This window comes from Panulirus ornatus, chromosome 45 (genome assembly GCF_036320965.1).
Source record: "Panulirus ornatus isolate Po-2019 chromosome 45, ASM3632096v1, whole genome shotgun sequence".
In the NCBI taxonomy this organism is placed as follows: Eukaryota; Metazoa; Arthropoda; class Malacostraca; order Decapoda; family Palinuridae; genus Panulirus; species Panulirus ornatus.
Window position 1 is genome coordinate 9,484 of NC_092268.1, and position 25,000 is coordinate 34,483.

The following is a 25,000-nucleotide window of genomic DNA, read 5'->3' on the forward strand; positions in this document are numbered from 1 at the left end:
TTTTTGTTTTAGCCCGCCTTTCACCTCTCCTGCATGTTCAGGCCCGAATCACTCAAAATCTTTATCACTCCATCTTTCCACTCCAAATTTGGTCTCCATTCTCCTCGTTCCCTCCACCTCCGCCCATATATCTCTTGTCAATCTTTCCTCCTCATTCTGCTCTCTCAACATGCTCTTTTTATTTCCACACATCTCTCTTACCCTTTCTTACTTACTCGATCAAACCAAATCACACCACACATTCGTCCTCAAACATTTCATTGCAAGCACACCCACCGGTGTCTGCGCACGACTCTATCCTAGCCCACGCCTCGCAACTATACAACTTGTTGGAACCATTATTCCTTCAAAAAATACCCATTTTTGCTTTCCGAGATAATGTTCTCGACTTCCACACATTCTTAAGGCTCCAGGATTTTCACTCCCTCCCCCACCCTTATGATTCATTCGCTTCCATGGTTCCTTCTGCTGCCAGATCCAACTCCAGATATCTAACAACACTTTTACTATTCTCCAGTTTTTCTCCTTTCAAACTTACCTCCCATTGGACTTGACCCTCACCCTACTGTTACTAATATAACCTTGCTCTTATTCACATTTACTCTTAACTTCGTCTTTCACCATTTACCAAAACTCAGTCACCAGCTTCTGCAGTTTCTCACTGAATCAGCCACCAGCGCTGTTATCATCAGGAACAAACTGACTCATTTCCCAAGCTCTCTCATCCACACAGACTTCATACTGCCCTCTTTTCCAAAACTCTTGCATTCACCCCTTAACAACCCATCCCATAAACAAATTAAACAAACATGGAGACATCACACACCCTCTGCCGACAAACCTTCATTCTTCTGAGATACCAATCACTTTCCTTCTTCCTAACGTACCATGCCTTAATCCTCGATAAAAACTTTTCACTGCTTCTCACAACTTGCATCTCCCACACATTATTCTTATTTACCTTCCACGGAGTATCTCTGTCAACTCTATCATATGCCTTCTCCAGATCCATAAATGCTACATACAAATCCATTTGCTTTTCTAAGTATTTCTCACATACATTCTTCAAAGCAAACACCTGATCCACACATCCTCTACCACTTCTGAAACCACACTGCTCTTCCCCAATCTGATGCTCTGTACATGCCTTCACCCTCTCAATCAATACCCTCCCATATAATTTACCAGGAATACTCAACAAACTTATACCTCTGTAATTTGAGCACTCACTCTTATCCCCTTTGCCTTTGTACAATGGCACTATGCACGCATTCCGCCAATCCTCAGGCACCTCACCATGAGTCATACATACATTAAATAACCTTACCAACCAGTCAACAATACAGTCACCCCCTTTTTTAATAAATTCCACTGCAATACCATCCAAACCTGCTGCCTTGCCGGCTTTCATCTTCTGCAAAGCTTTTACTACCTCTTCTCTGTTTACCAAATCATTTTCCCTAACCCTCTCACTTTGCACACCACCTCGACCAAAACACCATATATCTGCCACTCTATCATCAAACACATTCAACAAACTTCAAAATACTCACTCCATATCATTCTCACATCACCATATTGGTTATCACCTCCCATTTGCGGCCTTCACTGAAGTTCATTTGCTTCCTTGTCTTACGCACTTTATTTGCCTCCTTCCAGAACCATCTTTTTTTCTCCCTAAAATTTATGATACTCTCTCACCCCAACTCTCATTTGCCCTCTTTTTCACTCTTGCACCTTTCTCATGACCTCCTGGTCTCTTTCTTTATACATCTCCCACTCAGTTGCATTTTTTCCCTGCAAAATTGGTCCAAATGCCTCTCTCTTCTCTTTCACAAATAATCTTACTAGGGTACAGTTCCTTAACGGATATATACATTGGTGTTCTTAAAGTGCGATACCAGCAACAATGTGTAATTTGTTGAGCTGTACGGTTTGGCTGTTCTTCAGAATGAAGATGTGGGTATGGTGCTCACTTTCTGATTCCATATGACATTTGCAATTTTTGTTTATGAATATAACTGATGTGATATACCATTTGATTTTGACACATGTACATTTTGTGTTGCAGGTAATAAAAATGTGACTTAAGTGTAACAAAAGGGTCTAATGTGAGGAATCTTCAAGATAAATTCAACCTCTTTCTGGTAGAGGCAGCTAAGGGGGGTGCTGGTAAATGGTGTAGATGTGTCTGAAATATAACCAAGCTGTCCTGACTCTCGGTGGTTCCTCTGTTATTAGAGTACGAAAGACATTTGTCAATGAAATTTCCACAGTGATCACCTTCAATGTGGTAGCCTAGATAATCTCTGATGACATTATACATGGTCCCTTCATATTTTCTCTTGACAGCAGGCATGTCACAATTGTCTTGCTCTGTCTTCTCGCACCTCTGCTGTATATTCTTATGATATTTTGGTGAAAGGTATATATACTAGCATGTATGCCACTTATCCTGTTAATATTGGGTACTTGTACCGTTGCCCACTATCCTTTATATTTTACTAGTTTTTTTTTCCCATATATCGAAGCCTCTACCCTAATTTCCACTTCAGCAATTTCATTTTAAGGTATCTCTGCAAAGTTTATTTTTTTCTTCTTTGCTTGATTGATAAAAGTATTTTGAAGGTTTGTTGAAAATGTGTTTGATGAAAGAGTGGCAGATATAGGGTGTTTTGGTTGTGGTGGTGTGCAAATTGAGAGGTTAGGGAAAATGATTTGGTAAATAGAGAAGAGGCAGGTAAAATCGTTACGGAAGATGAGCGGCAAGGCAGCAGGTTGGATGGTATTGCAGTGGAATTTATTAATAAAGGGGGTGACTGTATTGTTGACTGCGTTGGTAAGGTTATTGATGTATGTATGATTCATGGTGAAGTGCCTGAGGATTGGCGGAATGCTTCCATAGTGCCATTGTACAAAGGCAAAGGGGATAAGATGTGAGTGCTCAATATTACAGAGTTATAGTTTGTTTGTAGTATTCCTGATAAATTATATTGGTGGGTATTGATTGAGAGGGTGAGGCATGTACAAGCATCAGATTGGGGAGAGAAGTGTGGTTTCAGAAGTGGTAGAGGATGTGTGGAATCAGGTGTTTTGCTTTTGAAGAAATGTATGGGGGAAAAAATTTCTTAGAAAAAAAGGATTTGGGATTTTAGCTTTTTTTGGTTTGGGGGAAGGCATATGATAGAAAATTTGGGAAGAGATGCTCCCCCGGAAGGTTATAAATATATGGGGTGGGAGGAAAAATTGTTAGGGAACAGTGAAAAGTTTTATCGGGATGTAAAGGAGTGTACGTGAAGGGGAAAAGAGGAAAGTGATTTGGGTTTTCATGAATGTTGGGGTTTTTGGGGGGGGGTGTGTGATTTTCTCCTTTGGGTTTTTTTAAAAATTTTTTTATGGATTTGGGGGTTTTTAGGGAGGTTGGGAAACAAGAGTTTTGGAAAGGGGGCAAGTATGCAGTTTTGTTTTTGGATGGGCAGAGCTTGGGGAAGGGGAGTCGTTGTTGTTCGCTGATGAAACAGCGCTGGTGGGTTTTTTCAAGTAAGAAAAAGCAGAAGCTGGTGACTGGTTTGGAAAGTTGTGAAAGGAAAAAGTTTTAAAAGTAAAAAGTGAATTGGGGGAAGGTTTTAGGTTAAAAGTAGGGTTTTTGGGGGCAAGTCAATTGGGAGGTAAGTTTTTAATGGGGGGGAAAAATGGGGGGGAAGTAAAGAGTTTTAAAATATCTTGGGGTGGATCTTGGGAAACGGTGGAACCATGGAAAGGGGAAAGTGAACTAGGGTTGGGGGGAGGCGGCGAAAATTCTGGGAGCCTTGAAGAAAAGTTTTTGGGAAATTAGAAACATTATCTGGAAAGCAAAAATGGGTATGTTTTTTAAGGGGAAAAGTTTTTCCCCAAAAAAGTTGTATGGTTTTTCGAGGGCCCTGGGGGATGGGGTAGAGTTTTGCGCAGGAGGGTGGATTGCTGGGAAAAGAAGGGTGGGTTTTAGGACAATATTTTGGTTGAAAGGTTTGGGTTTTATTGAGTAAGTAAAGTAAGGGAAGGTTTTTTTTTTTTTTTGCTGTCTCCCGCGTTTCGAGGGGAGCGCAGGGAAACAGGAAAAGGAAAGGGGCCCCAAACCCCCCCCCCATACACAATGTATATTTCTTTCACGGCCCCACAGCAAAAAATCATACCTTTAAATCTTTAATGTACACTTTTTTATTTCACCACAGGACACAACATTATTTTCCCCTGCAAACATTCCCCCTGTCGCCTTTTTTTATTCCCATCGCCACCTGCCACCATTTGGAAAAACCATCCCCTCCCCTATGTGTGCGAGGGTTTTGCACTAGGAAAAGGGGAAAAAAAGGCCCATTCGTTCCACTCAGTCTCTTTTTGTATGCAAAAAATGCCCGAAACCCAGCTCCCCTTTTCCCCATTCCCGGGCCCCCCACAACTTTCCCTGGTTTTAAAACCCGGGCGTTCACATGCCCCGTTTTAATCCCCCTGACAGCAGTCAACCCCCGGGAAAACCAATTGATCCAATTCCCCCTCTATTTTCCCTTTCCCCCTTTCACCCTTTGCATGTTCAGGCCCCATTTACACAAAATTTTTTTTCACTCCATCTTTTTTCCCCCTCCAATTTGGGCTCCCACTTCTCCTGTTCCCCCCCCTCCACAAATATATCCTCGGTTTTTCCCCAATCTTCTCCCATGTGCCCAAAAAATTTCCCAAAAAAACCCCCTTCGGGTTCCCCAACCACGGGTCTTTTTTTTCCACCCCTTTTTCTCTTCCCTTTCTTAAATTTCTCGATCAAAAAACCCCCCTCCCACCCCATTGTCTCAAACAACTCATTTCCGCACATCCATCCTCCCTTGCACAAATCTATCCCTAGCCCCCGCCTCGGGAACCATTTCAAAAATTTTTGGAAAACCCCTATTCCTTCAAACATACCCCCTTTTTGCTTTCCCAGATTATTTTCGATTCCACACTTTTTCAAGGCTCCCGGGGGTTTTTTGCCCCCTCCCCCCCCCCTATGATCCACTTCCCTTTCCCTTTGGGTTTCCCTCCCCTGCCCAAACCACTCCCAGTATTTTAAAAAAACTTTTTTTTTCCCGTTTTTCCCATTTAAACTTACCTCCCAATTGACTTGCCCCCCCAACCCCTATACTTCCTAATTTCCCCTTTCTCTTATTCACATTTACTCTTAAATTTCTTCTTTCACACACTTTCCAAACTCATCACCAGCTTCTGCAGTTTTCACATGAATCAGCCACCAGCGCGTATCATCAGCGAACAACAAATGATCACTTCCAAGCTCTCTCATCCCAACAGACTTCATACTTGCCCCCCTTTCTAAAACTCTTGCATTACCCCTAACAACCCATTTCCCTAAAAAAATTAAACAAACCATGGAGACATCACACACCCCCGCCGAAACTACATTCACTGAGAACCAATCACTTTCCTTCTTCCCACATACACATGCCTTACATCCTTGATAAAAACTTTTCACTGCTTCTAACAACTTGCCTCCCACACCATATATTCTTAATACCTTCCACAGAGCATCTCTATCAACTCTATCATATGCCTTTCCAGATCCAAAAGGGTACATACAAATCCATTTTTCTTTTTTTAAGTATTTCTCACATACATTCTTCAAAGCAAACACCTGATCCACAATTTCCCCTACACTTCTGAAACCACACTGTCTTCCCCAATCTGATGCTCTGTACATGCCTTCACCCTCTCAATAATACCTCCCATATAATTTCCCAGGAATACTCAACAAACTTATTCCTTTGTAATTTGACCCACTCACTCTTTATCCCTTTGCCTTTGTACAATGGCACTATGCAGCATTCCCCCAATCCTCAGGCACCTCACATGATCATAAATACATTAATAACCTTCCCAACCAGTCAAATACAGTCCCCCCTTTTTTTTAAATAATTCCACTGCAATTACCACCCAAAACCTGCTCCCTTGCCGGCTTTCATCTTCCCAAAGCTTTTACTACCCTTTCTTGTTTACCAAATCATTTTCCCCTAACCTCTCTCACTTTGCACACCACCTCGACCAAAACACCCTTTATCTGCCATCTATCATCAAACACATTCAACAAACTTCAAAAATACTACTCCATCTCCTTTCACATCCACTACTTGTTATCCCCTTTCCCTTTTGCACCCTTCATGAAGTTCCCATTTTGCTCCTTGTCTTACGCACTTTATTTACCCCTTCCAGAAAATCTTTTTTTCCCTCCTAAAATTTAATGATACTCTCTCACCCCAACTCTCTTTTTGCCCTCTTTTCACTCTTGCACCTTTCTCTTGACCTCCTTTTTCTTTTATACATTCCCCCACTAAATTGCATTTTTTCCTGCAAATGTCCAAATCCCTCTCTCTTCTCTTTCACTAATATTCTTACTTCTTTCATCTACCACTCACTACCTTTCTAATCAACCCACCTCCACGCTTCTATGCCACAAGCATCTTTTGCGCAATCCATCACTGATCCCTAAATACATCCATTCCTCCCCCACCCCCCCTTACTTCCTTGTTCTCACCTTTTTCCATTTTTGTCTCAGTCTCTCCCTGGTACTTCCTCACACAAGTCTCCTTCCAAGCTCATTTACTCTCACCACCTCTTCACCCCAAATTTTCTCTTCTTTTCTAAAAAACACAAATCTTCCCCTTTACCCTCCACAAGATAATGATAAAGACATCCCTCCAGTTGCACCTCTCAGCACATTAAATCCAAAAGTCTCTCTTTCGCGCCTGTCAATTAACACTTTAATCAATAACGCTCTCTGGCCATCTTCCTACTTACAATGGTAAAATTATTTATTTTCTTGCTTTTAAACAGGTATTCCCAATCACCAGTCCTTTTTCAGCACTAAATCTACAAGCTCTTCACATTTCCATTTACAAACACTGAACACCCATGTATACCAATTATTCCCTAAAATCCCACATTACTCACCTTTGCATTAAATTTCACCCATCACTATAACCCGGTCTTGTGCATCAAAACCCCCTAACACACTATTAGTGCTCCCAAAACTTGCCTCTCATGATCTTTTTTCTCATGCCCAGGTGTTTATGCACAAAAATCACCCATCTCTCTCCATCAACTTTCAGTTTTACCCTTATAATCAAAATTTACTTTCTTCCCTTCTATACATACTCCCCCCAATCCTGTTTCAGGAGTATGCTACCCCTTCCTTTGCTCTTGTCCTTCTACTAACCCCTGATTTACCCCCAAGACATTCCAAACCACTCTTCCCCTTTACCCTTGAGCTTCGTTTCATCAGAGCCAAACATCCCGTTCCTTTCCTCAAAAAATACTACCTATCTCTCTTTTTTTCAATCTTGGTTACATCCCCACACATTTAGACACCCCAATCGAGCCTTCGAGGAGGATGAGCACTCCCGCGTGACTCTTCTTCTGTTTCCCTTTTAGAAAAATTTAAAATAAAAGGAGGGGAGGATTTCTGGGCCCCCGCTCCCGTCCCCTTAGTCGCCTTCTACGACACGTAGGGAATGCGTTGGGAAGTATTCTTTCCCCTATCCCCAGAATAGATATATATTTTATATATATATATATATTTATTTTTTTTTTTTTATTACCCTTTTTGCTGTCTCCCGCGTTTGCGAGGTAGCGCAGGAAACAGACGAAAGAAATGGCCAACCCCCCCCATACACATGTATTTCAACGTCCACACACGCAATATACATACCTACACAGCTTTCCATGGTTTACCCGGGCGTTCACATGCCCTTTATTCAATCCCTGACAGCCGTCAACCCCGTATACCACATCGCTCCCAATTCACTCTATTCCTTGCCCTTCCTTTCACCCTCCTGCATGTTTAGGCCCCGATCACACAAAATCTTTTTCACCCATCTTTCCACCTCCAATTTGGTTTTCCCCCTTCTCCTCGTTCCCTCCACCTCCGCACATATATCCTCTTGGTCAATCTTTCCTCACTCATTTCTCAAAGTGCCCAAACTTCTGCTCTCTCAACCATGCTCTTTTTATTTCCACACATCTCTCTTACCCTTACATTACTTACTCGATCAAACCAACTCACACCACACATTGTCCTCAAACATCTCATTTCCAGCACACCCACCGGTGTCCTGCGCACAACTCTATCCATAGCCCACGCCTCGCAACTATACAACATTGTTGGAACCATTATTCCTTCAAACATACCCATTTTTGCTTTCCGAGATAATGTTCTCGACTTCCACACATTCTTCAAGGCTCCCAGGATTTTCACTCCCTCCCCCACCCTATGATTCACTTCCGCTTCCATGGTTCCATCTGCTGCCAGATCCACTCCCAGATATCTAAAACACTTTACTTCCTCCAGTTTTTCTCCATTCAAACTTACCTCCCAATTGACTTGACCCTCAACCCTACTGTACCTAATAACCTTGCTCTTATTCACATTTACTCTTAACTTTCGTCTTTCACACACTTTACCAAACTCAGTCACCAGCTTCTGCAGTTTCTCACATGAATCAGCCACCAGCGCTGTATCATCAGCGAACAACAACTGACTCATTTCCCAAGCTCTCTCATCCACAACAGACTTCATACTTGCCCCTCTTTCCAAAACTCTTGCATTCACCTCCCTAACAACCCCATCCATAAACAAATTAAACAACCATGGAGACATCACACACCCCTGCCGCAAACCTACATTCACTGAGAACCAATCACTTTCCTCTCTTCCTACACGTACACATGCCTTACATCCTCGATAAAAACTTTTCACTGCTTCTAACAACTTGCCTCCCACACCATATATTCTTAATACCTTCCACAGAGCATCTCTGTCAACTCTATCATATGCCTTCTCCAGATCCATAAATGCTACATACAAATCCATTTGCTTTTCTAAGTATTTCTCACATACATTCTTCAAAGCAAACACCTGATCCACACATCCTCTACCACTTCTGAAACCACACTGCTCTTCCCCAATCTGATGCTCTGTACATGCCTTCACCCTCTCAATCAATGCCCTCCCATATAATTTACCAGGAATACTCAACAAACTTATACCTCTGTAATTTGAGCACTCACTCTTATCCCCTTTGCCTTTGTACAATGGCACTATGCACACATTCCGCCAATCCTCAGGCACCTCACCATGAGTCATACATACATTAAATAACCTTACCAACCAGTCAACAATACAGTCACCCCCTTTTTTAATAAATTCCACTGCAATACCATCCAAACCTGCTGCCTTGCCGGCTTTCATCTTCTGCAAAGCTTTTACTACCTCTTCTCTGTTTACCAAATCATTTTCCCTAACCCTCTCACTTTGCACACCACCTTGACCAAAACACCCTATATCTGCCACTCTATCATCAAACACATTCAACAAACCTTCAAAATACTCACTCCATCTCCTTCTCACATCACCACTACTTGTTATCACCTCCCCATTTGCGGCCTTCACTGAAGTTCCCATTTGCTTCCTTGTCTTACGCACTTTATTTGCCTCCTTCCAGAACATCTTTTTATTCTCCCTAAAATTTAATGATACTCTCTCACCCCAACTCTCATTTGCCCTCTTTTTCACCTCTTGCACCTTTCTCTTGACCTCCTGTCTCTTTCTTTTATACATCTCCCACTCAATTGCATTTTTTCCCTGCAAAAATTGTCCAAATGCCTCTCTCTTCTCTTTCACAAATAATCTTACTAGGGTACAGTTCCTTAAAGATATATACATTGGTGTTCTTAAAGTGGATACCATCAACAATGTGAATATTGATGAGCTGTACTGTTTGGCTGTTCTTCAGAATGAAGATGTGGTATGGTGCTCTCTTCTGATCCATATGACATTTGCAATTTTTGTATATGAATATAACCTAAGTGAACCATTTGATTTGACAGTACATTTGTGTTGCAGGTAATAAAATGTGACTTAAGTGTCACAAAAGGTCTAACTGTGAGGAATCTCAAGATAAATTCAACCCTTTCTGGTAGAGGCAGCAAAGGGGTGCTGGTAAATGGTGTAGATGTGTCTGAAATAAGAAACCAAGCTGTCCTGACTTCTGGTGGTTCCTCTGTTATTAGAGGTAGAAAGACATTTGTCAATGCATTCACAGCTGATCACCTTAATGCTGGTAAGCCTAGATAATCTCAGATGACATTATACATGTCCTTCATATTTTCTCTTGACAGCAGCATGTCACAATTGTCTTGCTCTGTCTTCTCGCCACCTCTGCTGTATATTCTTATGATATTTTGGTGAAAGGCTATATTTACAGCATGTATGCCACATATCCTGTTAATATCTGGTACTGTACCAGTTGCCACTTATCCTTTATATTCTTACTAGTTTTTTTTTACCCATCATAGCGAGCCTCTACCCTAATTCCACTTCAGCAATTTATTTAAGGTATCTCTGCAAAGTTTTATTTTTTACATCTTTGCTTGATTGATAAAAAGTATTTTGAAGGTTTGTTGAATGTGTTTGATGATAGAGTGGCAGATATAGGGTGTTTTGGTTGAGGTGGTGTGCAAATTGAGAGGGTTAGGGAAAATGATTTGGTAAATAGAGAAGAGGCAGTAAAATCTTTACGGAAGATGAAAGCCGGCAAGGCAGCAGGGTTGGATGGTATTGCAGTGGAATTTATTAAAAAAGGGGGTGACTGTATTGTTGACTGGTTGGTAAGGTTATTTGATGTATGTATGATTCATGGTGAAGTGCCTGAGGATTGGCGGAATGCTTGCATAGTGCCATTGTACAAAGGCAAAGGGGATAAGAGTGAGTGCTCAAATTACAGAGATATAAGTTTGTTGAGTATTCCTGATAAATTATATGGGAGGGTATTGATTGAGAGGGTGAAGGCATGTACAGAGCATCAGATTGGGGAAGAGCAGTGTGGTTTCAGAAGTGGTAGAGGATGTGTGGATCAGGTGTTTGCTTTGAAGAATGTATGTGAGAAATACTTAGAAAAACAAATGGATTTGTATGTAGCTTTTATGGATCTGGAGAAGGCATATGATAGAGTTGAAAGAGATGCTCTGTGGAAGGTTTTAAGAATATATGGTGTGGGAGGAAAGTTGTTAGAAGCAGTGAAAAGTTTTTATCGTGGATGTAAGGCATGTGTACGTGAAGGAAGAGAGGAAAGTGATTGGTTCTCAGTGAATGTGGGTTTGTGGCAGGGGTGTGTGATGTCTCCATGGTTGTTTAATTTGTTTATGGATGGGGTTGTCAGGGAGGTGAATTCAAGAGTTTTGGAAAGAGGGGCAAGTATGCAGTCTGTTCTGGATGACAGAGCTTGGGAAGTGAGTCAGTTGTTGTTCGCTGATGAAACAGCGCTGGTGGGTGATTCATGTAAGAAATTGCAGAAGCTGGTGACTGAGTTTGGTAAAGAATGTGAAAGAAGAAAGTTAAGAGTAAATGTGAATAAGAGCAAGGTTATTAGGTACAGTAGGGTTGAGGGTCAAGTCAATTGGGAGATAAGTTTGAATGGAGAAAAACTGGAGGAAGTAAAGAGTTTTAGATATCTGGGAGTGGATCTGGCAGCGGATGGAACCATGTAAGCAGAAGTGAATCATAGGGTGGGGGAGGCGGCGAAAATTCTGGGAGCCTTGAAGAATGTTTGGAAGTCGAGAACATTATCTGGGAAAGCAAAAATGGGTATGTTTGAAGGAATAGTGGTTCCAACAAAGTTGTATGGTTGCGAGGCATAGGCTATGGATAGAGTTGTGCGCAGGAGGGTGGATGTGCTGGAAATGAGATGTTTGAGGACAATATGTGGTCTGAGGTGGTTTGATTGAGTAAGTAATGTAAGGGTAAGAGAGATTTTTTTTTTTTTTTTTTTTTGCTTTGTCGCTGTCTCCCGCGTTTCCGAGGTAGCGCAGGGAAACAGACGAAAGAAATGGCCCAACCCACCCCCATACACAATGTATATACATACACGTCCACACACGCAAATATGCATACCTGTAAATCTCAATGTACACATATATATACACACACAGACACATACATATATACCCATGCACACAATTCACTCTGTCTGCCTTTATTCATTCCCATCGCCACCTCGCCACACATGGAATACCATCCCCCTCCCCCCTCATGTGTGCGAGGTAGCACTAGGAAAAGACAACAAAGGCCTCATTCGTTCACACTCAGTCTCTAGCTGTCATGCAATAATGCCCGAAACCACAGCTCCCTTTCCACATTCAGGCCCCACACAACTTTCCATGGTTTACCCCAGACGCTTCACATGCCCTGATTCAATCCACTGACAGCATGTCAACCCCGGTATACCATATTGATCCAGTTCACTCTATTCCTTGCCCGCCTTTCACCCTGTTGCATGTTCAGGCCCCGATCACACAAAATCTTTTTCACTCCATCTTTCCACCTCCAATTTGGTCTCCCACTTCTCCTCGTTCCCTCCACCTCCCACACATATATCCTCTTGGTCAATCTTTCCTCACTCATTCTCTCCATGTGCCCAAACCATTTCAAAACACCCTCTTCTGCTCTCTCAACCACGTTCTTTTTATTTCCACACATCTCTCTTACTCGATCAAACCACCTCACACCACACATTGTCCTCAAACATCTCATTTCCAGCACATCCACCCTCCTGCGCACAACTCTATCCATAGCCCACGCCTCGCAACCATACAACATTGTTGGAACCACTATTCCTTCAAACATACCCATTTTTGCTTTCCGAGATAATGTTCTCGACTTCCAAACATTCTTGAAGGCTCCCAGGATTTTCGCCCCCTCCCCCACCCTATGATTCACTTCCACTTCCATGGTTCCATCCGCTGTCAGATCCACTCCCAGATATTAAAACACTTCCTCCAGTTTTTCTCCATTCAAACTTACCTCCCAGTTGACTTGACCCTCAACCCTACTGTACCTAATAACCTTGCTCTTATTCACATTTACTCTTAACTTTCTTCTTTCACACACTTCTCCAAACTCAGTCACCAGCTTCTGCAGTTTCTCACATGAATCAGCCAACAGCGCTATATCATCAGCGAACAACAATTGACTCACTTCCCAAGCTCTCTCATCCACAACAGACTTCATACTTGCCCCTCTTTCTAAAACTCTTGCATTTACCTCCCTAACAACCCCATTCATAAACAAATTAAACAACCAATGAGACATCACACACCCCTGCCGCAAACCTACATTCACTGAGAACCAATCACTTTCCTCTCTTCCTACACGTACATGTGCCTTACATCCTTGATAAAAACTTTTCACTGCTTCTAACAACTTGCCTCCCACACCATATATTCTTAATACCTTCCACAGAGCATCTCTATCAACTCTATCATATGCCTTCTCCAGATCCATAAATGCTACATACAGATCCATTTGCTTTTCTAAGTATTTCTCACATACATTCTTCAAAGCAAACACCTGATCCACACATCCTCTATCACTTCTGAAACCACACTGCTCTTCCCCAATCTGATGCTCTGTACATACCTTCACCCTCTCAATCAATACCCTCCCATATAATTTACCAGGAATACTCAACAAACTTATACCTCTCTAATTTGAGCACTCACTCTTATCCCCTTTGCCTTTGTATAATGGCACTATGCACGCATTCCGCCAATCGTCAGGCACCTCACCATGAGTCATAAATACATTAAATAACCTTACCAACCAATCAACAATACAGTCACTCCCTTTTTTAATAAATTCCACTGCAATACCATCCAAACCTGCTGCCTTGCCGGCTTTCATCTTCCGCAAAGCTTTTACTACCTTTTCTCTGTTTACCAAATCATTTTCCCTAACACTCTCTCACTTTGCACACCTCCTCGACCAAAACACCCTATATCTGCCACTCTATCATCAAACACATTCAACAAACCTTCGAAATACTCACTCCATCTCCTTCTCACATCACCACTACTTGTTACCACCTCCCCATTTGCACCCTTCACTGAAGTTCCCATTTGCTCCCTTGTCTTATGCACTTTATTTACCTCCTTCCAGAACATCTTTTTATTCCTAAAATTTAATGATACTCTCTTACCCCAACTCTATTTTGCCCTCTTTTTCACCTCTTGCACCTTTCTCTTGACCTCCTGTCTCTTTTATACATCTCCCACTCAATTGCATTTTTTCCCTGCAAAAATCGTCCAAATGCATCTCTCTTCTCTTTCACTAATAATCTTACTTCTTCATCCCACCACTCAGTACCCTTTCTAATCAACCCACCTCCCACGCTTCTTATGCCATGAGCATCTTTTGCGCAATCCATCACTGATTCCCTAAATACATCCCATTCCTCTCCCACTCCCCTTACTTCCATTGTTCTCACCTTTTTCCATTCTGTACTCAGTCTCTCCTGGTACTTCCTCACACAAGTCTCCTTCCCAAGCTCACTTACTCTCATCACCCTCTTCACCCCAACATTTACTCTTCTTTTCTGAAAAGCAATACAAACCTTCACCTTAGCCTCCACAAGATAATGATCAGACATCCCTCCAGTTGCACCTCTCAGCACATTAACATCCAAAAGTCTCTCTTTCGCACGCCTGTCAATTAACACATAATCCAATAACGCTCTCTGGCCATCTCTCCTACTTCCATATGTATACTTATGTATATCTTGCTTTTTAAACCAGGTATTCCCAATCACCAGTCCTTTTTCAGCACATAAATCTACAAGCTCTTCACCATTTCCGTTTACAACACTGAACGCCCCATGTATACCAATTATTCCCTCAACTGCTACATTACTCACCTTTGCATTCAAATCACCCATCACTATAACCCTGTCTCGTGCATCAAAACCACTAACACACTCATTCAGCTGCTCCCAAAACACTTGCCTCTCATGATCTTTCTTCTCATGCCCAGGTGAATATGCACCAATAATCACCCATCTCTCTCCATCAACTTTCAGTTTTACCCGTATTAATCGAGAATTTACTTTCTTACATTCTATAACATACTCCCACAACTCCTGTTTCAGGAGTACTGCTACTCCTTCCCTTGCTCTTGTCCTCTCACTAACCCCTGACTTTACTCCCAAGACATTCCCAAACCACTCTTCCCCTTTACCCTTGAGCTTCATTTCACTCAGAGCCAAAACATCTTGGTTCCTTTCCTCAAACATACTACCTATCTCTCCTTTTTTCACATCTTGGTTACATCCACACACATTTAGACACCCCAATCTGAGTCTACGAGGAGGATGAGCACTCCCCGCGTGACTCCTTCTGTTTCCCATTTTTTAGAAAGTTAAAATTACAAGGAGAGGAGGATTTCTGGCCCCCCGCTCCTGTCCCCTCTAGCCGCCTTCTACGACACGTGAGGAATGCGTGGGAGGTATTCTTTCACCCCTATCCCCAGAGATAATATATATATATATATATATATATATATATATATATATATTTTTTTTTTTTTTTACTTTGTCGCTGTTTCCCGCGTTTGCGAGGTAGCGCAGGGAAACAGACGAAAGAAATGGCCCAACCCCCCCCCATACACATGTATATACATACGTCCACACACGCAAATATACATACCTACACAGCTTTCCATGGTTTACCCCAGACGCTCCACATGTCTTGATTCAATCCACTGACAGCACGTCAACCCCGATATACCACATCGCTCCAATTCACTCTATTCCTTGCCCTCCTTTCACCCTCCTGCATGTTCAGGCCCCGATCACACAAAATCTTTTTCACTCCATCTTTCTACCTCCAATTTGGTCTCCCTCTTCTCCTCGTTCCCTCCACCTCCGACACATATATCCTCTTGGTCAACCTTTCCTCACTCATTCTCTCCATGTGCCCAAACCATTTCAAAACACCCTCTTCTGCTCTCTCAACCACGCTCTTTTTATTTCCACACATCTCTCTTACCCTTACGTTACTTACTCGATCAAACCACCTCACACCACACATTGTCCTCAAACATCTCATTTCCAGCACATCCATCCTCCTGTGCACAACTCTATCCATAGCCCACGCCTCGCAACCATACAACATTGTTGGAACCACTATTCCTTCAAACATACCCATTTTTGCTTTCCGAGATAATGTTCTCGACTTCCACACACTCTTCAAGGCTCCCAGAATTTTCGCCCCCTCCCCCACCCTATGATCCACTTCCACTTCCATGGTTCCATCCGCTGCCAGATCCACTCCCAGATATCTAAAACACTTCACTTCCTCCAGTTTTTCTCCATTCAAACTCACCTCCCAATTGACTTGACCCTCAACCCTACTGTACCTAATAACCTTGCTCTTATTCACATTTACTCTTAACTTTCTTCTTCCACACACTTTACCAAACTCAGTCACCAGCTTCTGCAGTTTCTCACATGAATCAGCCACCAGCGCTGTATCATCAGCGAACAACAACTGACTCGCTTCCCAAGCTCTCTCATCCCCAACAGACTTCATACTTGCCCCTCTTTCCAAAACTCTTGCATTTACCTCCCTAACAACCCCATCCATAAACAAATTAAACAACCATGGAGACATCACACACCCCTGCCGCAAACCTACATTCACTGAGAACCAATCACTTTCCTCTCTTCCTACACGTACACATGCCTTACATCCTCGGTAAAAACTTTTCACTGCTTCTAACAACTTGCCTCCCACACCATATATTCTTAATACCTTCCACAGAGCATCTCTATCAACTCTATCATATGCCTTCTCCAGATCCATAAATGCTACATACAAATCCATTTGCTTTTCTAAGTATTTCTCACATACATTCTTCAAAGCAAACACCTGATCCACACATCCTCTACCACTTCTGAAACCACACTGCTCTTCCCCAATCTGATGCTCTGTACATGCCTTCACCCTCTCAGTCAATAACCTCCCATATAATTTACCAGGAATACTCAACAAACTTATACCTCTCTAATTTGAGCACTCACTCTTATCCCCTTTGCCTTTGTATAATGGCACTATGCACGCATTCCGCCAATCCTCAGGCACCTCACCATGAGTCATACATACATTAAATAACCTTACCAACCAGTCAACAATACAGTCACCCCCTTTTTTAATAAATTCCACTGCAATACCATCCAAACCTGCTGCCTTGCCGGCTTTCATCTTCCGCAAAGCTTTTACTACCTCTTCTCTGTTTACCAAATCATTTTCCCTAACCCTCTCACTTTGCACACCACCTCGACCAAAACGACCTATATCTGCCACTCTATCATCAAGCACATTCAACAATCCTTCAAAATACTCACTCCATCTCCTTCTCACATCACCACTACTTGTTATCACCTCCCCATTTCCGCCCTTCACTGAAGTTCCCATTTGCTCCCTTGTCTTACGCATTTTATTTACCTCCTTCCAGAACATCTTTTTATTCTCCCGAAAATTTAATGATACTCTCTCACCCCAACTCTCATTTGCCCTTTTTTTCACCTCTTGCACCTTTCTCTTGACTTCCTGTCTCTTTCTTTTATACATCTCCCACTCAATTGCATTTTTTCCCTGCAAAAATCGTCCAAATGCCTCTCTCTTCTCTTTCACTAATACTCTTACTTCTTCATCCCACCACTCACTACCCTTTCTAATCAACCCACCTCCCACTCTTCTCATGCCACAAGCATCTTTTGCGCAATCCATCACTGATTCCCTAAATACATCCCATTCCTCCTCCACTCCCCTTACTTCCATTGTTCTCACCTTTTTCCATTCTGTACACAGTCTCTCCTGGTACTTCCTCACACAGGTCTCCTTCCCAAGCTCACTTACTCTCACCACCCTCTTCACCCCAACATTCACTCTTCTTTTCTGAAAACCCATACAAATCTTCACCTTAGCCTCCTCAAGATAATGATCAGACATCCCTCCAGTTGCACCTCTCAGCACATTAACATCCAAAAGTCTCTCTTTCGCACGCCTGTCAATTAACACGTAATCCAATAACACTCTCTGGCCATCTATCCCTCTTACATAAGTATACTTATGTATATCTCGCTTTTTAAACCAGGTATTCCCATATATATATATATATATATATATATATATATATATATATATATATATATATATATATATATATATATATATATATATATATATATGTATATATATATATATATAAATATATATATATATATATTTTTTTCTTTTTGCTTTGTCGCTGTGTCCCGCGCTTGCGAGGTAGCGCAAGGAAACAGACGAAAGAAATGGCCCAACCCACCCCCATACACATGTATATACATACGTCCACACACGCAAATATACATACCTACACAGCTTTCCATGGTTTACCCCAGACGCTTCACATGCCCTGATTCAATCCACTGACAGCACGTCAACCCCTGTATACCACATCGATCCAATTCACTCTATTCCTTGCCCTCCTTTCACCCTCCTGCATGTTCAGGCCCCGATCACACAAAATATTTTTCACTCCATCTTTCCACCTCCAATTTGGTCTCCCACTTCTCCTTGTTCCCTCCACCTCCGACACATATATCCTCTTGGTCAATCTTTCCTCACTCATTCTCTCCATGTGCCCAAACCATTTCAAAACACCCTCTTTTGCTCTCTCAACCACGCTCTTTTTATTTCCACACACCTCTCTTACCCTTACGTTACCTACTCGATCAAACCACCTCACACCACACATTGTCCTCAAACATCTCATTTCCAGCACATCCATCCTCCTGCGCACAACTCTATCCATAGCCCATGCCTCCCAACCATACAACATTGTTGGAACCACTATTCCTTCAAACATACCCATTTTTGCTTTCCGAGATAATGTTCTCGACTTCCACACATTCTTCAAGGCTCCCAGGATTTTCGCCCCCTCCCCCACCCTGTGATCCACTTCTACTTCCATGGTTCCATCCGCTGCCAGATCCACTACCAGATATCTAAAACACTTTACTTCCTCCAGTTTTTCTCCATTCTAACTCACCTCCCAATTGACTTGACCCTCAACCCTACTGTACCTAATTACCTTGCTCTTATTAACATTTACTCTTAACTTTCTTTTTTTGCACACTTTACCAAACTCAGTCACCAGCTTCTGCAGTTTCTCACATGAATCAGCCACCAGCGCTGTATCATCAGCGAACAACAACTGACTCACTTCCCAAGCTCTCTCATCCCCAACAGACTTCATACTTGCCCCTCTTTCCAAAACTCTTGCATTCACCTCCCTAATAACCCCATCCATAAACAAATTAAACAACCATGGAGACATCACACACCCCTGCCGCAAACCTACATTCACTGAGAACCAATCACTTTCCTCTCTTCCTACACGTACACATGCCTTACATCCTCGATAAAAACTTTTCACTGCTTCTAACAAGGTTTTTAAAAGCTATTTTTTATATAATGGAGTTTCTACTATCCTCAGCAAAAGGGGGTAGAACACTTCTCTTAAACCTGTGCTCTAGTGCGTCTTGATTCTTCCATGCTTTCACATCACTACAATTGTTTCCATAAACTAATTTTTTTTTCATTAGACATTTTACCTAATGGGATTGCAAAAGAGCATTGCAAGTCTTTTTCCCAGTACCTTCTGTGGTTGTAAACAACCTTGCCCTTGGATATAACGTCATGTCCATCCTCTGCATTTTCATTCTTCAAAAAGTCATTTAGACTTGGATAACATATCCTCCCAACTTTCTTTTTTCACTGGCTTGTTTTTCATTTAGACTTGGATAACATATCCTCCCAACTTTCTTTTTTCACTGGCTTGTTATTCATTTAGACTTGGATAACATATCCTCCCAACTTTCTTTTTTCACTGGCCTGTTATTCAGTAAAAGTGGAGCTTTGTAAGGCTCTTTCACATTAGTTCCCATGGTTGTCAATGACCTCACCTCTATGTGTCTGGACCATAATCTGCACTTGTCTTGGAGTTGAATTACAATAAACAGCAATTGTCAAGACTTGGCAATCTCTTCATATCAGTGTCCTACACTCTTGCACGTTTGAGAGGTAACCACCTAGAGTTGGACCAAACCCTCTCAAGACCTCATTTGATTAAGGCTACACCCAATTGAACAAGGACTCATGTGTTGTGACTGATGCCATTAGGGCACATAAAAACTTTCATTCTTGTACTACCAGGAATTTAGAGAGTCCTTTAATTCCAACACACCACCACAATATCATTGCTCTCTTCTCTTTCAGTGCCCTCTGCTCCATCATAACATTTCATTTTCTTGCACAACTGACCTCTAGTCTTCACTCTACTTCTTCCATTGTTACCCTCCCTGCCACTCTCGGTACTTGTCCATCACCTGTGATATGAAGACTCCTGTTACTTTGAGTTCTTTTTCACAGTCATCATCCCAGGTCTTATCCCAAGACAACTTCATGCCTGTAGCATATAACTATTTAAACACACTTACAGCCTGCACATCACTGCTGGATCTACAAGTGTCACTTATTCTGTTGCTTGGCTATTACCAAAATGTGTAAATGAGATTGATTTTTAATGATGCTGACTTGGTAAGGTAGGAGAGGCAGTTGGATATGAAAAAAGCGTGAACTGGTCTTTTGAAAGGTATGGAGTGGGCCGGTCATCTTCCCAGAACTAAGAGTGAGTGGAACAACTACTATTGATCAGACTGTTAACATCAGGAACCCCTTAGAAGGGAGCTCAGCCAATCAATCCTTGGAGGAATATGTTGCAGCTGTAAGCGAGCTTCAGGTATTTAAAATGAATGTTCTCTTGGTTATTTCCACAAAAAATGGGATGAGGGAGTGGCAAGTCTGATAATGCTCATAATCAAATAATGGTTATACTTCAAAAAAGTCAAAACCTTACTGATCGTACATGAGAATTCCCTTTTATGACAGGATACTGGCTTTACATTTGCTGTACCATCTAGTAACTTGGTTGAATAACCAGTTGGTGATACTTGCAGACAGAGGTACAGCTTCTGAAGGATGCCCTTCCTACAGTGTTGTACCACTCCGGCCAGCAAGCTATCACTGGATTTAATAGGTGGTGCATCCCTCACTGTTGATAATGCCCATTTTGATGAACTGACTTTACATAAGGTGAGTGAGTTGCATCATACCACTTGAGATATAAAACACTTCAAAGTTCTGATTCTGGAAAGGGATGTTAAAAGATTATTAAACCAATGGAAATTTTTTTGAGAATTTGAGGGGATATCACTTTGTAAATGTGGATTCAAGTAGGCATACTTCTTGCATTGCAAGCCAGTATGAAACTGGTGTCCTTTATATGGTTAATACTGCTTTATACTGGCTACTAAACATGTTGTGTTATATACATAGGATGTCTATATTTGGTTTGCTGTTGATCGAATGGATCAGGTGCACAGTTGGCTCAAGGCCTGTCTACACGAGCGGGTCTGATCGGTGGGTTTGCCCGTTAACGGCCAAATTCTGGCGGGCCTGCCCGTGAATGTTGTCCACACGACCGAAGTGATGAACAGCCGGGCCTGCCCGTGAATGTTGTCCACACGACCGAAGTGATGAACAGCCGGGCCTGCCCGTGAATGTTGTCCACACGACCGAAGTGATGAACAGCCGGGCCTGCCCGTGCATGTTGTCCACACGACCGAAGTGATGAACAGCCGGGCCTGCCCGACGATGTTGCCAGTAGCGGGTGGAGTGCGGTACGATAACCATGTTGCCTAGCATGGTCAAGAAAAAGATGATAATAGCTTTGTGTCTCAAGAAGAAAAGGATATGGTGTAAAGATTGGTTAAAGAAAAGAAGTATGTTTGGAAGCACTGCAACAATACTTCATGAACTACAAAGTAGTGAGGAAGACGACTTCAGAAATTACCTGAGGATGAGTGTAAGCACTGTTTACATCTTGTTATCAAAGGTGGCGCCATACATAGTGAAGAAAGACACAATTACGAGAAACAGCATTACAGCAAAAGCTCGTCTGGAAGCAACTCTGCTATTTTTAGCAAGTGGGTCTACTTATTCAGCTTCACATTCCATTCACATTTAGACCAAACAATTGTGGGTGGCTCACTAGAGTTATCCTGGGCTGCCATCGTTAAATGTTCACTGTGCTACTATGCCGTGGGATGAAGGCCCGCTATGGGTTCACGATATGATCTTGCGTCTGGCAGGGTAGAAACTCCAGCTACCGGGCACCAGCTCAGTGAGATTTCGCTCGGCGGGCTTTCGGGCAATTTGATCGTTTGCCCGTCAAATATGCCCGTTAACGGGCAAGCCCGCCCATCAGGCCCGCTCGTGTAGACAGGCCTTAAGACAACCCCCATCTTTTACATTTTCTGTAAAGCGGTAAGGGCGAGAAACTCCGTTTTCTTCTAGGTTGGTAAGGGGGGACTAGCGCCACTGGCCGAGCTGTTGCCACCAATGTAGTCTAGCAAGACACGCTAATAACGATGTAGAATACATCTAATGGCTCTGATTAATGGCAGAATTCTCAGAAGGCACTTACACAGTTGGTGTGTAGTGTACAGCTGGTGTGTAATGTACAGATGGCATGTAGTGTACAGCTGATGTACTGTACAGCTAGTGTGTAGTGTACATATGGTATGTAGCGTACAGATGGTGTGTAATGGACAGATGGTACGTAGTGTGCAGATGGTATGTAGTGTACAGCTGGTGTGCGGTTTGCAGCTCGTGCATTGCTGGTGTATGGTGTGTAGGTGGCCCGTGGTGCACAGGTGTTGCGTGGCGTACAGATGGCACGTAGCGTAAGGCGCAGGTGGTGGTGGGAGGGAGGGAGTGAGGGAGGGAGGGAAGGCGTCGGTCAGTTGGTTGGTTGGCGAGGGAGGAGAGCGGTCAGTCGGCCGTCGGCATCCAAAAGGGAAGGTGCTCGCTGCTGCTCCTCTCCTCTGGCACCACCACACGGACCATCCGCACACACCACTACCACACGGACCATCGGTATCAACTACCACACCACACGGACCATCCGTATCCACTACCACACCACACGGACCATCCGTATCAACTACCACACCACACGGACCATCGCTATCAACTACCACACCACACGGACCATCGCTATCAACTACCACACCACACGGACCGTCGGCACCCACCATCACACCGCACGGACCATCGGCAGCCACCACTACACGGACCGTCGGCAGCCACCACGACACCACACGGACCATCGGTATCAACTACCACACCACGCGGACCATCGGCACCCACCACCATACCACACGGACCATAGGTATCAACTACCACACTACACGGACCATCGGGACCCCACCACGACACCACACGGACCATCGGCATCAACTACCACACCACACGGACCATCGACACACACCACCACACCACACGGACCGTCGGCAGCCACCACCACACCACACGGACCATCGGTATCAACTACCACACCACGCGGACCATTGGCACACAACGCCACACCACACGGACCGTCGTCAGACACTAACACACTACACGGACCATTGGTAACAAGAGGCACTCCTGTTCTCTGGCATCCACACCACACGGACCCTCTGGCACCCACCATCACACGGACCATCGGCAGCCACCACATCAAACGGACCATCGGTAACAAGAGGCATACCTATTCTCTGACACCCACCGCCACACGGACCATCGGCAGCCACCATCACACGGACCATCAGCACCCACCAAAGGCACTCTGTTCTCTGGCACCCACCACCACGCGGACCAACACCACCACCACCACACGGACCACCACCACCACACGGACCACACGGACCATCAGCACGTTCTGGACACCCTCGCGTCTTGCATGGTCTTCGAGGGACCTCCTCTCCCCCACACTGTGACTGGAAAAGACTCGTTGGGACAGAGAGACCACCCCGAGAGGTGTGGGAAAGAAGAGGGAAGGGACCCAGGATGGCCCGTGCGCGAGTGGTGGAACGGTTGTGGGGTCTTCTCGCCTTCCTGACTGTCTGTTTCTTCAGCTTAGGTGAGTCTCAGTGGCAGTGAATTATGAATAACCAGCTTTAGGTGTGTCTCAGTGGCAGTGAATGATGAATAATCAGGTTTAGGTGAGTCTCAGTGGCAGTGAATTATGAATAACCAGGTTTAGGTGTGCCTCAGTGGCAGTGAATGATGAATAACCAGGTTTAGGTGTGTCTCCGTGGCAGTGAATGATGAATAACCTGGTTTAGGTGAGTCACAGTGGCAGTGAATGATGAATAACCAGGATCAAGTGTGTCTCAGTGGCAGTGAATGATGAATAACCAGTTTTAGGTGAGTCTCAGTGGCAGTGAATGATGAATAATCAGTTTTAGGTGAGTCTCAGTGGTAGTGAGTGATGAATAATCAGATTTATGAGTCTCAATGGCAGTAAATGATGAATAACCAGGTTTAGGTGAGTCTCAGTGGCAGTGAATGATCAAAACCTGGAAAGTAATACAGTGAATGATGAATAACCAGGATTGGGTGAATCTGTGGCAGTGAGTGATGAATAACCAGGATTAGGGTGGGTATATAAGATTAAGAACATGGTATACATATTACATCATGAGAGATAACATTAACAACATGGATTAACAACATGGGAGATAAGATTAACAACATGGGAGATAACATTAACAACATGGATTAACAACATTGGAGATAAGATCAACAACATGGGAGATAAGATTAACAACATGGATTAACAACATGGGAGATAACATTAACAACATGGATTAACAACATGGGAGGTAAGATTAACAACATGGATTAACAACATGGGAGATAAGATTAACGACATGGATTAACAACATGGGAGATAAGATTAACAACATGGATTAACAACATGGGAGATAAGATTAACAACATGGATTAACAACATGGGAGGTAACATTAACAACATGGATTAACAACATGGGAGATAAGATTAACAACATGGATTAACAACATGGGAGATAAGATTAACAACATGGATTAACAACATGGGAGATAAGATTAACGACATGGATTAACAACATGGGAGATAAGATTAACAACATGGGAGATAAGATTAACAACATGGGAGGTAACATTAACAACATGGATTAACAAC

The 25,000-nt window shown here is 43.0% G+C and overlaps 1 protein-coding gene and 1 long non-coding RNA gene across 3 annotated transcripts in view; both read left to right on the forward strand.

The window, feature by feature from the left end:
* Positions 1 to 9,824: 9,824 nt before the first annotated feature.
* LOC139762976 (uncharacterized) overlaps positions 9,825 to 25,000 on the forward strand; it is a 198,358-nt gene continuing 183,182 nt past the window's right edge. Inside the window, exons 1-3 of the long non-coding RNA XR_011715922.1 lie at positions 9,825 to 10,133; positions 20,543 to 20,689; positions 20,907 to 21,042. This is a non-coding gene — a long non-coding RNA (uncharacterized lncRNA). The remainder of the gene's footprint in view (positions 10,134 to 20,542; positions 20,690 to 20,906; positions 21,043 to 25,000) is intronic.
* Positions 21,325 to 25,000, forward strand: part of LOC139762963 (uncharacterized) — a 102,207-nt gene continuing 98,531 nt past the window's right edge. Inside the window, exon 1 of one of the 2 annotated variants that reach the window (XM_071688303.1) lies at positions 21,325 to 23,914. In XM_071688303.1, coding sequence (XP_071544404.1) covers positions 23,842 to 23,914 — 73 coding nt within the window. In that variant the 5' untranslated portion in view covers positions 21,325 to 23,841. The remainder of the gene's footprint in view (positions 23,915 to 25,000) is intronic. The other variant, XM_071688304.1, reaches the window with a different exon arrangement.